Below are 17,393 nucleotides of genomic sequence, written 5' to 3' on the forward strand. Positions count from 1 at the left end.
AAGGTTGGAAGTTTTTCTCATAATTCTTCTTCTTTGTACTTTGTAAGCACTATTAATTTAAACAACCTCTTAAACCGGATCATGTCAGTACAATTTTTAACTTCTTTACTTAATCCATCCCATCATTTAATCCCACATACTGTTATGCTAAAAGTTTTAAGTGTTGTACGTGCATATAAATGTTTGAAATTATTTTTTCCTCTAAGGTTATATTTCTCCTCCTTAGTTGAGAAGAAATGTTGTACATTCTTTGCTAGCAGGTTATAGATTGCTTTGTACATCATTTTAGCTGTTTGCAATTTTACCAAATCACCAAACTTTAATATTTTTGACTTAATAAATAAATATATATATAATTTAAAAAAAATATACAGTTCTCTATATATTAGCCGGAATGGGCAGTGAAATATTTCGTTAATGTTTTTTTACATACCTTCATTGTTTCCAAACGGTGTCTGCAACAAGGCAGTAAAACGGCGGATGAAACAAAACAGAAGTCACGGTCATGGACCTGCTAGCTTGCGCAAGCTCGCTCTCCAATCAGCTAAACGGACTCAATCACTCCACGGTGACGTCTTGGCGAATTTACAAAAGGGAAACAATAGGGGTAGGATGAAATAAGCTCTGCTTCTTCCTGCTCCTTTTCGAACATGTTGAATAGAGGAACCGGGAGTTGTGATGCATCACGCTGTATGCATGCATGTTCCAAATATAATCAAACTCAAGTCAACTGTAACAGGGCAGTAAAACGGCTGATCAAACAAAACAGAAGTCATGGTCATAGATCCCGCTAGCTGCGCAAAGCTAGCTCTCCAATCAGCTAGCAGTTTACATATCAGTTGACAAGGTTGCAAACTGTAAGTAGGTTAGAAAAAAATGATTGACTATGATTAAAATCAAGAGTAAAATTACTGTTGTATTTTCTGGACTAACGAGCGCCTTTATACTATATAAGCCACACCCACTAAATTTAAAACTAAAAATATTTGTGTATATAAGCCGCAGATATATACCTTGTAAAATTAGTTATTTACGCAGAAATATTGTGTAAATGTTTATTTACATACCTTAACTGTTTCCAAACGGGGTCTGTAACAAGGCAGTAAAACGGCCGATCAAACAAAACAGAAGTCATGGTCATGGACCCGCTAACTGCGTCTTGGCGAATTTACAAAACGGAAACAATACAAAAAGAACGTCATTGTAAGTAAGTAAAAGATGCTAGCACAGACACTCGGACACTAAATTAGCTAACGCTAAGGACGCTAGCTTCATTACGATTATGATAGCATGTATAAATACGCATGAAAACACTCCTACAGACTTCACACATGGGACGCTTTAGTATGCACGAATTGTTGTAGTTATATTGTAAAATAGTTGTAGTTATATTGTAAAATTGTTTTAGTTATATATTGTAAAATAGTTGTAGTTATATATTGTAAAATAGTTGTAGTTATATTGTAAAATAGTTGTAGTTATATATTGTAAAATAGTTGTAGTTATATATTGTAAAATAGTTGTAGTTATATTGTAAAATAGTTGTAGTTAAAATGGAAAATACTTTTAGTTATATTGTAAAATAGTTTTAGTTATATTGTAAAATAGTTATAGTTATATATTGTAAAATAGTTGTAGTTATATTGCAAAATAGTTGTAGTTATATTGTAAAATAGTTGTAGTTATATTGTAAAATAGTTGCAGTTATATATTGTGAAATAGTTGTAGTTAAAATGGAAAATAGTTGTACTTATATGGAAAATAGTTGTACTTATATTGTAAAATAGTTGTAGTTATATTGTAAAATAGTTGTAGTCTAGTGTGTGTGTGACAATCATCGGTACTTTAATCTTAATATTGTAAAATAGTTGTAGTTATATTGTAAAATAGTTTGTTATATTGTAAAATAGTTGTAGTTATATATTGTAAAATAGTTGTAGTTATATTGTAAAATAGTTGTACTTATATTGGAAAATAGTTGTAGTTATATTGGAAAATAGTTGTAGTTATATTGGAAAATTGTTTTAGTTGTATTGGAAAATGGTTTTAGTTATATTGTAAAATAGTTGTAGTTATATTGTAAAATAGTTTTAGTTATATTGTAAAATAGTTGCAGTTATATATTGTAAAATAGTTATAGTTATATTGTAAAATAGTTGTAGTTATATATTGTAAAATAGTTGTAGTTATATTGTAAAATAATTGTAGTTAAAATGGAAAATAGTTGTAGTTATATTGTAAAATAGTTGTAGTTATATTGTAAAATAGTTGTAGTTATATATTGTAAAATAGTTGTAGTTATATTGTAAAATAGTTATAGTTATATCGTAAAATAGTTGTAGTTAAAATGGAAAATAGTTTGTTATATTGGAAAATACTTTTAGTTATATTGTAAAATAGTTGTAGTTATATTGTAAAATAGTTGTAGTTATATATTGTAAAATAGTTGTAGTTATATTGTAAAATAGTTGTAGTTATATTGTAAAATAGTTGTAGTTAAAATGGAAAATAATTGTAGTTATATTGTAAAATAGTTGTACTTAAAATGGAAAATAGTTGTAGTTATATTGGAAAATAGTTGTAGTTATATTGGAAAATAGTTGTAGTTATATATTGTAAAATAGTTGTAGTTATATATTTTAAAATAGTTGTAGTTAAAATGGAAAATAGTTGTAGTTATATTGTAAAATAGTTGTAGTTATATATTGTAAAATAGTTGTAGTTATATTGTAAAATAGTTGTAGTTATATTGTAAAATAGTTGTAGTTATATTGTAAAATAGTTGTAGTTATATTGTAAAATAGTTGTAGTTATATATTGTAAAATAGTTGTAGTTATATTGTAAAACTAACAAACGTTGCTTGGAGCGATGAATGAAGAATGCATGCAAGTAGAAACGCTATGGATGGCTAGAAGACGGAACGGCACTTCTACTTCCGGTTGAACGCTGTAGTCCAAACGGAAGGCCACTCCATAAATGACCCGCACCGTAGGAAAAAAAAAGTTGCGGCTTATCGTCCGGAATTTATGCTACTCTGTTTTTAGAGGCGAATCGGCGTGGCTCGGATGGTAGAGCCGCCGTGCCAGCAACTCGGGGGTTGCAGGTTCGATCATCTCCTAATTGAACCATAAATTACTTAACGATTTATTAATGAGAACTTTAATTAATGTTATATGTCTAATATTTGTTTGTTTACCTATATTTACTTACTTATGGTATATTTATTTATTAATTTATTCACTCTTCCGTTACCAACAGAGACCAAAATAAATGGGATACAACTGGGAGGATTAAATAAACTCCACTTCTTCCTACTCCTTTTCGGAGGTGCTGTATTGAAACATGTGATGCATCACACCGTAACTGCATCGTGTTTGAAACAAACTGAAAGTAACTCACTAAATTAGCTGCGCCGTTTTATCAGCCGCAGAACTCGCAGCGTAGGTAAAAAAAAAAAAAAAAGCAGTGGCATATAGTCTGGAAGTGACTGCAGGTTTTGCCTCGACCCTCACTTTAATTAAAGTAAGAGTGAAGGTTGGCGTGAAGACCTGATAAGTCGGAATTAACCACTCCGTCACGCAGGGTTCTCACGGGAATGAAGTGTGGTTTTTTTTTCAACTCAAGCGTGGCTGCTGGTGTCTTCCAGATGTACAAGGGCTTTGACAAAGTGCCGCACGTGCAGCACATCTACACGGACGCCTCGGAGAGCTTGTGCGGCGTCAAGTTGGACATCAACAAGTACCAGTACCTGATCACAGGTAGGACGCCGACATACCACTCTGCTCACACCTGCTGCCTGGACTCTAACATTACTTCCCAAGTCCATGAAGGCTTTTCTGACCGTGGACAAAAAAACGTCCGAGCGGAACTCTCTAATAACTAAAGTTCCTTGGGTGAATAATGTACACTCACCACACCGGTATGTTTTAGTGCTCTCATGGTGAGTTCACTGACAGATATAAGTAAGGACTTTACACTACTTTATATTGGAAATGGCAACAGCGGAGGATGACTGTCACATAACAAGAAGATAGAGACAAAGAAGAAGCTTATAAATATGGACGCGAGCAAATTTTTTCAGGACTTATGCAGATCCCAAATACACATCAGCAGGTACCAGAAGGTAAGAAAAGTTGCTTTTGCATAATATTGAGGGAAAAAAAACATGCCAGATAATATGTCTTACCTTATACACACACCATAGTAATACTCCTATGTTGAAGCACAGTACGTCTGACTATGGTAGCTGTAATGCTCCCACAATCCACCAAGCGGCGCGGCTTCTTAGCTTACTAAAGTCGTACTAAAACATTTTTATAGATTTTTGAGTGCCGTGTGTAACGTTCTATATTCTCAATGGAACATATAACATTTGGGTGTTGAGTCATCTTGCAGTCTACACGTATCTCTGATGTGTGACTGCCATCATATTGCAGTCTACACGTATGTGTGTGTGTGTATATATATATATATATATATATATATATATATATATATATATATGACTTAAAAATCCTGACTTCCACTTCCAGGATGTTTTTGTGTGGTTGTTCCTCTCCCACAACTCATAATTACATGTGAGCAGGCTAGTTTCATTTTACAACTTGCTATTTCCAACACAAGTGTAGTAGACTCTGGCACACACACACCCACCCCCACCCCTATGGCCGCAGCTCTTAGGGCGTCTATTTTGAGGCGTGTGAGTGGTGGCGTCTACAACTTGCTTTGACGGCGGCGCAATTCCGTGAGCGCGTCACACACGCCACACCATGTCACACACCATGTCACACACCATGTCACACACCATGTCTCACACCATGTCACACACCATGTCACACACCACGTCACACACCATGTCTCACACCATGTCACACACCATGTCACACACCATGTCACACACCACGTCACACACCGTGTCACACACCGTGTCACACGCCATGTCACACACCATGTCACACACCATGTCACACACCATGTCACACACCGTGTCACACACCGTGTCACACACCGTGTCACACACCATGTCACACGCCATGTCACACACCATGTCACACACCATGTCACACACCATGTCACACACCATGTCTCACACCATGTCTCACACCATGTCTCACACCATGTCACACACCATGTCACACATCATGTCACACACCATGTCTCACACCATGTCTCACACCATGTCACACACCATGTCACACACCATGTCACACACCATGTCTCACACCACACACACACCATGTCACACACCATGTCACACACCATGTCACACACCATGTCACACACCATGTCACACACCATGTCTCACACCATGTCACACACCATGTCACACACCACGTCACACACCGTGTCACACACCGTGTCACACACCGTGTCACACACCATGTCACACGCCATGTCACACACCATGTCACACACCATGTCACACACCATGTCACACACCATGTCACACACCATGTCACACACCATGTCTCACACCATGTCACACACCATGTCACACACCATGTCACACACCATGTCACACACCATGTCACACACCATGTCACACACCATGTCTCACACCATGTCACACACCATGTCACACACCATGTCACACACCATGTCACACACCATGTCACACACCATGTCACACACCATGTCTCACACCATGTCACACACCATGTCACACACCATGTCACACACCATGTCACACACCATGTCTCACACCATGTCTCACACCATGTCTCACACCATGTCACACACCATGTCTCACACCATGTCACACATCATGTCACACACCATGTCACACACCATGTCACACACCATGTCTCACACCATGTCACACATCATGTCACACACCATGTCACACACCATGTCACACACCATGTCTCACACCATGTCACACACCATGTCACACACCATGTCACACACCATGTCACACACCATGTCACACACCATGTCTCACACCATGTCACACACCATGTCTCACACCACACACACACCATGTCACACACCACACACACACCACACACACACCATGTCACACACCATGTCTCACACCATGTCACACACCATGTCACACACCATGTCACACACCATGTCACACACCATGTCACACACCATGTCACACACCATGTCACACACCATGTCACACACCATGTCTCACACCATGTCACACACCATGTCACACACCACGTCACACACCATGTCTCACACCATGTCACACACCATGTCACACACCATGTCACACACCACGTCACACACCGTGTCACACGCCGTGTCACACGCCATGTCACACACCATGTCACACACCATGTCACACACCGTGTCACACACCGTGTCACACACCGTGTCACACACCGTGTCACACGCCATGTCACACGCCATGTCACACACCATGTCACACACCATGTCACACACCATGTCACACACCATGTCTCACACCATGTCTCACACCATGTCTCACACCATGTCACACACCATGTCACACATCATGTCACACACCATGTCTCACACCATGTCACACACCATGTCACACACCATGTCACACACCATGTCTCACACCACACACACACCATGTCACACACCATGTCACACACCATGTCACACACCATGTCACACACCATGTCACACACCATGTCTCACACCATGTCACACACCATGTCACACACCACGTCACACACCGTGTCACACACCGTGTCACACACCATGTCACACGCCATGTCACACACCATGTCACACACCATGTCACACACCATGTCACACACCATGTCACACACCATGTCTCACACCATGTCACACACCATGTCACACACCATGTCACACACCATGTCACACACCATGTCTCACACCATGTCTCACACCATGTCTCACACCATGTCACACACCATGTCTCACACCATGTCACACATCATGTCACACACCATGTCACACACCATGTCACACACCATGTCTCACACCATGTCACACATCATGTCACACACCATGTCACACACCATGTCACACACCATGTCTCACACCATGTCACACACCATGTCACACACCATGTCTCACACCATGTCTCACACCATGTCACACACCATGTCACACACCATGTCACACACCATGTCACACACCATGTCTCACACCATGTCACACACCATGTCTCACACCACACACACACCATGTCACACACCACACACACACCACACACACACCATGTCACACACCATGTCTCACACCATGTCACACACCATGTCACACACCATGTCACACACCACACACACACCATGTCACACACCATGTCACACACCATGTCACACACCATGTCACACACCATGTCACACACCATGTCACACACCATGTCACACACCATGTCACACACCATGTCACACACCATGTCACACGTCTGCCAGGGACTGAAAATTAACATTAGCATTCTAGCATGCTAACTTTTTTTTGCCAATTTTGCAGCCAAACAACTCAGGGTCATATAACTTGGTACTTGAAACCTGCTAACTGTTCACTCGCTAACATTAGCATTCTAGCCTACTAACGTTAGCATGCTAACTATTTTTTTGCCAATTTTGCAGCCCAACCCCTTTAGGGTCATATAACTTCATCCTAACTGTTCACTTGCTAACATTAGCATTCTAGCATACTAACGTTAGCATGCTAACAATTTTTTTGCCAATTTTGCAGCCGAACCCCTCAGGGTCATATAACTTGGTCCTAACTGTTCACTTGCTAACATTAGCATTCTAGCATACTAATGTTAGCATGCTAACAATGTTTTAGCTAATTGTGCAGCCAAACACCTCAGAATCACATGACTTGGTACTTGACACATGCTAACTGTTCACTCGCTAACATTAGCATTATGGCATACTAACATTAGCATGCTAACTATTTTTTAGCTAATTGTGCAGCCAAACCCCTCAGAGTCACATGACTTGGTACTTGACACATGCTAACTGTTCACTTGCTAACATTAGCATTCTAGCATACTAACATTAGCATGCTAACTATTTTTTAGCTAATTGTGCAGCCAAACACCTCAGAGTCACATGACTTGGTACCTGACACATGCTAACTGTTCACTCGCTAACATTAGCATTCTAGCATACTAACATTAGCATGCTAACTATTTTTTAGCTAATTGTGCAGCCAAACACCTCAGAGTCACATGACTTGGTACTTGACACATGCTAACTGTTCACTCGCTAACATTAGCATTTTAGCATGCTAACAATTTTTTAGCTAATTGTGCAGCCAAACACCTCAGAATCACATGACTTGGTACCTGACACATGCTAACTGTTCACTTGCTAACATTAGCATTCTAGCATACGAACATTAGCATGCTAACTATTTTTTAGCTAATTGTGCAGCCAAACACCTCAGAGTCACATGACTTGGTACTTGACACATGCTAACTGTTCACTCGCTAACATTAGCATTATGGCATACTAACGTTAGCATGCTAACATTTTTTTAGCTAATTGTGCAGCCAAACACCTCCGGGTCACATGACTTGGTACTTGACACATGCTAACTGTTCACTCGCTAACATTAGCATTATGGCATACTAACGTTAGCATGCTAACATTTTTTTAGCTAATTGTGCAGCCAAACACCTCCGGGTCACATGACTTGGTACTTGACACATGCTAAGTGTTCACTCGCTAACATTAGCATTCTAGCATACTAACATCAGCATGCTAACTTTTTTTTTTTTAGCCAATTTTGCAGCCAAACACCTCAGAGTCACATGACGTGGTACTTGACACATGCTAACTGTTAGCATGCTAAAATTAGCATGCTTACATTGATACAACTTGGTATTTGACACGTGCTAACTGTTAGCATGCTAACAACAACATTCGGCTGAAAAATTTTGCAGCCGAACAACTTAGAGTCACACGACTTGCTAACTGTTAGCATGCTAACTCTTTTCAAGCTCATTTTACATGCGTACGCTCCATCGTGGTGTGAGCTATTACTTGAGGCGTTTTGATCCTAATGAGAATTGTCCACAATGGACTCAAAGACGCCGTCTCCGGAACATTCCGTGACCCGACCTTCTGCGTCCTCAGGGCGGGTGTACGAGGGCAAGGTGTACACGGGGCTGTGCAACTTCAACGAGAGGTGGGAGCGACTGTCCCTGGCTCAGAAGAAAGGCATCAACCATCGCTACCAGCTGGGCTGCAGCTGCAAGGTGAGCAGCCAATGGCTGGCAAGGACACGGCGAGGGGGGAGGAGCCAAGGCTCATTATTTAATGATTACAACACCTGGTGTGAAATAGCTCAAACGTCCCGTCATGCTTGGGGGAAAACAGAAGGAAGTGTTCTTGACTTCCAGATCGTCCGATACCGTTTACTAGGATGCCGATAACCGATATTTAGAATAAAATTTATTTAAGTTGATTTTTTTCACATTATTTTTTTAGGAAAGGTGGGATCAGTCGTGACATAATGTTTGATTTTGTGTTTCATTTAGCAGCAAACACTTTTATTACGTGTGTCTAAGAGGAGCATCGACATTTTATTTCAAAATATAGAACATCTCCTGGGAAAATATGTCATGTATATATTACATGTTATTATGAATGTTACTAGATACTACATATATGCTTAGATCATGTATATATTACATGTTATTATGAATGTTACTAGATACTACATATATACTTACATCATGTATATATTACATGTTATTATGAATGTTACTAGATACCACATATATACTTACATCATGTATATATTATATGTTATTATGAATGTTACTAGATACTACATATATACTTACATCATGTATATATTACATGTTATTATGAATGTTACTAGATACTACATATATACTTACATCATGTATATATTACATGTTATTATGAATGTTACTAGATACTACATATATACTTAGATCATGTATATATTTCATGTTATTATGAATGTTACTAGATACTACATATATACTTACATCGTGTAAATATTACATGTTATTATGAATGTTACTAGATACTACATATATACTTACATCATGTAAATATTACATGTTATTATGAATGTTACTAGATACTACATATATACTTACATCATGTATATATTACATGTTATTATGAATGTTACTAGATACTACATATATACTTACAGCATGTATATAAAACCTTGATGGATGTTTTTTTAGAGCGCTTTATAGGCGGAATATAGCGACCTACATTGGCTCCATTGTTAATTAAATGCCCTGTCAGGTATCAAAACATATTTGGGGAGAATTATTAAAAATGAGAGGCATTTACATTTTTAAATGAATCAAATAAATATATATTTGTTTCTCATGTTTGAGCAGTGGATATTATTACTATGCAATAAGGCGCTTTTGGAGCCATCCGTGTAAAATAAATGTATGAAATGAATAAATAAATAAAAGGCACAGGTGTGAACAGCATGTTGTAAAAAGGAAAGAGACCACCTATCAATCTTTGGCTGAGCGAGCATCGTTCAAGTTAAACTCGCTTCCGCATTCCTCGCCAAATGATGATTAACCGCTCCACAGCAGGAAGTTGCACCACATTCGGATGCCAAATATGGGCATGTCTCTGCAGCTGCTGACTTCTTTCTGTCAATAAACAGCCTTTTCCGTTCATTACCTCCTTGAGAGGGTACACGGCGTAATTCCTCCTCCTTTTTTTTTGTGCAAAACACCTGCAGGCACGAGAGCGCTGAACAGAATCATTTGGGGGGAAAAATCATCAGCGCACTTTAGCAAAAGTCAGCTAACGATGGAGCCAATAAAGCGCTCTAAAAAAACATCCATCAAGGTTTTATATACATGCTGTAAGTATATATGTAGTATCTAGTAACATTCAACATAACATGTGATATGTACACTAAACATGTGATACGTACACTAAAAAAACATCCATCAAGGTTTTATATACATGCTGTAAGTATATATGTAGTATCTAGTAACATTCATCATAACATGTGATATGTACACTAAACATGTGATACGTACACTAAAAAAACATCCATCAAGGTTTTATATACATGCTGTAAGTATATATGTAGTATCTAGTAACATTCATCATAACATGTGATATGTACACTAAACATGTGATACGTACACTAAAAAAACATCCATCAAGGTTTTATATACATGCTGTAAGTATATATGTAGTATCTAGTAACATTCATCATAACATGTGATATGTACACTAAACATGTGATACGTACACTAAAAAAACATTCATCAAGGTTTTATATACATGCTGTAAGTATATATGTAGTATCTAGTAACATTCATCATAACATGTGATATGTACACTAAACATGTGATGCGTACACTAAAAAAACATCCATCAAGGTTTTATATACATGCTGTAAGTATATATGTAGTATCTAGTAACAGTCACAATAACATGTGATATGTACACATGTCCACTGCTATAAACAAATTATGCCTCTTATTTTGGCTAAATCCATATATATATATATATATATATATATATATATATATATATATATATATATATATATATATATATATATATATATATATATATATATATATATATATATATATATATATATATACATATATATATATATATATATATATATATACATATATATATATATATATATATATATATACATATATATATATATATATATATATATATGTATATATATATATATACTAGGGCTGCAACTACTAATCGATTAAAATCGATTATTAAAATAGTTGCCGATTAATTTAGTCATTGATCCGTTGGATCTATGCTATGCGCAGAGGTTTTTTTGTTGTTTTTTTTAATAAAATTGTTGTTTATTTTTTTTAAATAAACCTTTATTTATAAACTGCAACATTTACAAACAGCTGAGAAACAATAATCAAAATAAGTATGGTGCCAGTATGCTGTTTTTTTCCAATAAAATACTGGATAGGATAGAAATGTAGTTTGTCTCTTTTATCCGATTATTAATCGATTAATCGAAGTAATAATTGACAGATTAATCGATTATCAAATTAATCGTTAGTTGCAGCCCTAATATATATATATATATATATATATATATATATATATATATATATATATATATATATATATATATATATATATATATATATATATATATATATATATATATATATATATTTACACATACTAGGGCTGCAACAACTAATCGATTAAAATCGCTTATTAAAATAGTTGCCGATTAATTTAGTCATCGATTCGTTGGATCTATGCTATGCGCATGCGCAGAGGCTTTTTATTTATTTATTTTTTTTATTACTTTTTTTTTTGAAATTTTTTTTAAAAATAAACCTTTATTTATAAACTGCAACATTTACAAACAGCTGAGAAACAATAATCAAAATAAGTATGGTGCCAGTATGCTGTTTTTTTCAATAAAATACTGGATAGGATAGAAATGTAGTTTGTCTCTTTTATCCGATTATTAATCGATTAATCTGAGTAATAATCGACAGATTAATCGATTATCAAATTAATCGTTAGTTGCAGCCCTAATATATTCATATATATATTTAAATGTATGTTCCAGTGCCAACGCACAAGAAATCTCTTGTTGTCCAGACATGGTTTTATTTTATTTTGTATTGTACATAAGCAACAGAAATCAACTAAACGGAAACCTCTTTGAAACTATTTAAGTTTTTTGAAATGTCTGTTCCCAGCTAACAATGTAGGTCGCTATATTCCGCCGATAAAGCGCTCTAAAAAAACATCCATCAAGGTTTTATATACATGCTGTAAGTATATATGTAGTATCTAGTAACAGTCACAATAACAAGTGATGTGTTCACCATTTAAGTTTTTTGAAATGTCTGTTCCCGGCTAACAATGTAGGTCGCTATATTCCGCCTATAAGGCACTCTAAAAAAACATCCATCAAGGTTTTACGTACATGATGTAAGTATATATGTAGTATCTAGTAACATCCACAATAACATGTGATATGTACGTATTTTGCTAATTTTAAGCATATGCTTAAAACGAGCAAAATACGTTCACTTTCCCTTCAACAACAAGAAGACTACTAATCATGGCAGACTTGATGAGAGACAACAAAGACTACTTTGGGACAAATGATGATCCGGAAACTTCTATTTTTGAGCCTGAATATAAGGAGGATGATCTACAAGTTTTAGAAGCTGTGTGCAGCTTTAGTCAAACACCAAGCATCATGTAGCAGTATTGCTAAGTGCTAAAGAAGATATACAAACATGCTGAAACAATCACTTACTGTACGATGTCTGTTCAAAGTGTGGCCTAACTTAAAGGAAAACTGCACATTGTGGGGAATTTTGTTTACCATTTAAATCCTTATGGAAGACAACTTATTTTTTTATGCGTTCTAATCAAAAATAGCAAAAGTCAGCTAACAAAACCTCCATCACCTTTTTATAAGTATATATGTAGTATCTAGCAACATTCATAACAACATGTGATATGTACGTGTTTTGCTCATTTTAATTTCACAGACGCATCACAACGTTCACTTTCCCTTTCCCAGTGACACCGGTGCGCTACGGTGTGTAGCGAAGCATGTTTAGCTATTCCTCGTCCTCCAGTGATAATGGTACATGTAAGAAACGTACTTCATTTGTCGCCACTGTGACCAGGATTGGTGATTTAGAAGTAGGTAAAACACTATTGCTAATACTTGTTAATATTCAGGTCAGGACATGTAAATGGAGTATTGTTGACACTTTTTTACATGTTTTTTAGATAACTTTATGGGCAGAATAGTGTCATTTCAATATCTGTTTGTTAGCCGCCTCTTACTTGCCATATTTTACGACTTAGAATGCATAGAAAAAGGAAGACGTGTTGTTGTCTTACATAAGGATTGTGAATGATAGGCAAAATGTAATAAAAACAGTGCAGTTCCCCTTTAAATCTGCTTGTTGACAAACATGCGTGTAAAAATAGTTTGTCTGTGTTAGCACTTATAATAACAATATTGCTAATACTTGTTAATATTCAGGTCACGACATGTAAATGGAGTATTGTTGGCACTTTTTACATGTTTTTTAGACGACTTTACGGGCACAATAGTGTCATTTCAATATCTGTTTGTTAGCCGCCTCGTACTTGCCATATTTTACGACTTAGAATGCATAAAAAAAGGAAGACGGGTGTTGTTGTCTTACATAAACATTGGGAATGATGGGCCAAATACCAAAAACAGTGCAGTTCCCCTTTAAATCTGTTTTTTGACAAACATGAGTCTAAAAATAGTTTGTCTACGTTAGCACTTATAATAACAATATTGCTAATACTTGTTAATATTCAGGTCACGACATGTAAATGGAGTATTGTTGACACTTTTTACATGTTTTTTAGATAACTTTATGGATAGAATAGTGATAATTTAATTCGCTGTTTGTTAGCCACCTCTTATTTGCCATATTTTACGACTTAGAATGCATAGAAAAAGAAATACATGTATGTTCTTGTCTTACATAAGGATTGTGGATAATAGGCACATTTCCCAAAAATTGTGCAATTCCCCTTTAAATCTGCTTTTTGTCAAAAATACTTTATCTGTGTTAGCACTTATAATAACAATATTGCTAATACTTGTTAATATTCAGGTCACGACATGTTTTTTAGACGACTTTATGGGCAGAATAGTGTCATTTCATTAGCTGTTTGCTAGCCGCCTCTTACTTGCCATATTTTACGACTTAGAATGCATAAAAAAAGGAAGACGGGTGTTGTTGTCTTACATAAACATTGGGAATGATGGGCCAAATACCAAAAACAGTGCAGTTCCCCTTTAAATCTGGTTTTTGACAAACATGAGTCTAAAAATAGTTTGTCTACGTTAGCACTTATAATAACAATATTGCTAATACTTGTTAATATTCAGGTCACGACATGTAAATGGAGTATTGTTGGTGCTTTTTACATGTTTTTTAGATAACTTTATGGGCAGAATAGTGTCATTTCATTACCTGCATTGTTAGCCACCTCTTACTTGCCATATTTTACGACTTAGAATGCATAGGAAAAGAAAGACGTGTTCTTGTCTTACATAAGGATTGTGAATAATAGGCACATTTCCAAAAAATAGTGCAATTCCCCTTTAAATCTGCTTTTTGTCAAAAATACTTTGTCTGTGTTAGCACTTATAATAACAACATTGCTAATACTTGTTAATATTCAGGTCACGACATGTTTTTTAGATGACTTCATGGGCAGAATAGTGTCATTTCATTAGCTGTTTGCTAGCCGCCTCTTACTTGCCATATTTTACGACTTAGAACACACAGAAAAATAAAGACGTGTGTTCTTGTCTTACATAAGGATTGTGGATTATAGGCAAATGTCCAAAAAAAATGGTGCAGTTCCCCTTTAAATCTGCTTTTTGTCAAAAATAGTTTACTTATAATAACAATATCGCTAATACTTGTTAATATTCAGGTCACGACATGTACATGGGTGTTTTAAGAGGGCTTAGAGCACTTCTGTTATTTGCATTGTTAGCCACCTCTTACTCGCCGTATGTTACGACTTAGAATGCATAACAATAGAAAAATATATGTGTTCTGGTCTTACATAAGGATTGTGATGGATTAATATGCACTTTTATTCATGGCTGTGTGTGTGTGTGTGTGTGTGTGTGTGTGTGTGTGTGTGTGTGTGTGTGTGTGTGTGTGTGTGTGTGTGTGTGTGTGTGTGTGTGTGTGTGTGTGTGTGTGTGTGTGTGTGTGTGTGTGTGCGCAGATCAAGCCCTGCCACTACCTGCCCTGCTTCGTGACGTCCAAGAGCGAGTGCCTGTGGACGGACATGTTGTCCCACTTCGGCCACCCGGGCCACCAGTCCCGCCACTACTTCTGCAGCAAGCAGAAGGAGGGCTACTGCGGCTGGCACCGCGGCATGAGCGCCCGCGACAAAACCGCCGTCAACACCACCGACCCCTGAGGGCCCCCTGACTCCACCTGGCCCCCCACAGTGGCGCCCCAGTCAAGGGCGACAAAGGACAAGAAATGCGTTGCCGTGCCTGTTTGCTCGCACTTCTGATGGAATACTTTAGCGCCCAATTAGACATCCAATAATCCTCAATTACACATCCAATATTCCTCAATTCGACATCCAATATTCCTGAATTCGACATCCAATATTCCTGAATCGGACATCCAATATTCCTGAATTCGACATCCAATATTCCTGAATCGGACATCCAATATTCCTGAATCAGACATCCAATAATCCTCAATTAGACATCCAATATTCCTGAATTCGACATCCAATATTCCTGAATCGGACATCCAATATTCCTGAATCAGACATCCAATAATCCTCAATTAGACATCCAATATTCCTGAATTCGACATCCAATATTCCTGAATCGGACATCCAATATTCCTGAATCAGACATCCAATAATCCTCAATTAGACATCCAATATTCCTGAATTCGACATCCAATATTCCTGAATCGGACATCCAATATTCCTGAATCAGACATCCAATAATCCTCAATTAGACATCCAATATTCCTGAATTCGACATCCAATATTCCTGAATTCGACATCCAATATTCCTGAATTAGACATCCAATAATCCTCAATTAGACATCCAATATTCCTGAATTCGACATCCAATATTCCTGAATTCGACATCCAATATTCCTGAATCGGACATCCAATATTCCTGAATTCGACATCCAATATTCCTGAATCAGACATCCAATATTCCTGAATTCGACATCCAATATTCCTGTAAAGGCTGAACAGAATGTACGACTTAGATGGCAACCTCATCCGACCAATCATCCAGCAGCATCTACGATGCTCAATAAGTGCACCAAGCACCTTTACAGGTCATGTGACAGGGGTGTCCAAACTTTTTCACGACTGAAGAAATCAAAACGTGCGGGGGCCATTTTCGTATTTGTCATTTTCTAAACCAAAATACTATATATGTATTTTATTTTTTTTTTTAGTCTTTAGGGCTCCTCTCAAGTTTGGTCCTAGGGACCCTTAAGGGTCTCCTTTTAAAAATGCTGTAAAATAAGCCTTTTATTTTTATTTTATTTTTTTATTATAATGATTTGACGCTTGATTCTCTACATCAACGTCAGGTGGGTATGTTGATATAAAGTTAAAAAAAATTATAATAATAATAAATGTTTTATGTCCTTTTTGTTTTTTTATTGCAAAAACACAAACAAATGCAGTATTTCCCTTAAAAAAAATTGAAAGTGGAATATTTGACGTGAAACAATTAGAATTATTATTAGGAAAATAATTCATAACAACGTTGATTTTTTTTTGTTTTTTTTTTGACAGTTTAAAAAATTCCCACTAAAATTTTTAAGGATCCAAAAGGGCCCCACTCTTAAAAGTGTTCATCCCCCAAAAGCATACTTTTTTTAAATTTGTTTTACTTTTAACACTTA

At 36.6% G+C, this 17,393-nt stretch overlaps 1 protein-coding gene across 1 annotated transcript in view; it reads left to right on the plus strand.

The window, feature by feature from the left end:
• The window catches only part of LOC133661308 (metalloproteinase inhibitor 3-like), a 35,779-nt gene extending 19,349 nt beyond the window's left edge, over positions 1-16,430 (plus strand). The window contains exons 3-5 of the mRNA XM_062064437.1: positions 3,648-3,759; positions 9,052-9,173; positions 15,718-16,430. Of these exons, the coding sequence (XP_061920421.1) occupies positions 3,648-3,759; positions 9,052-9,173; positions 15,718-15,915 (432 nt within the window). The 3' untranslated portion in view covers positions 15,916-16,430. The remainder of the gene's footprint in view (positions 1-3,647; positions 3,760-9,051; positions 9,174-15,717) is intronic.
• The last annotated feature ends 963 nt before the right edge of the window (positions 16,431-17,393 follow it).

Source organism: Entelurus aequoreus, linkage group LG12, assembly GCF_033978785.1.
Source record: "Entelurus aequoreus isolate RoL-2023_Sb linkage group LG12, RoL_Eaeq_v1.1, whole genome shotgun sequence".
NCBI lineage: Eukaryota > Metazoa > Chordata > Actinopteri > Syngnathiformes > Syngnathidae > Entelurus > Entelurus aequoreus.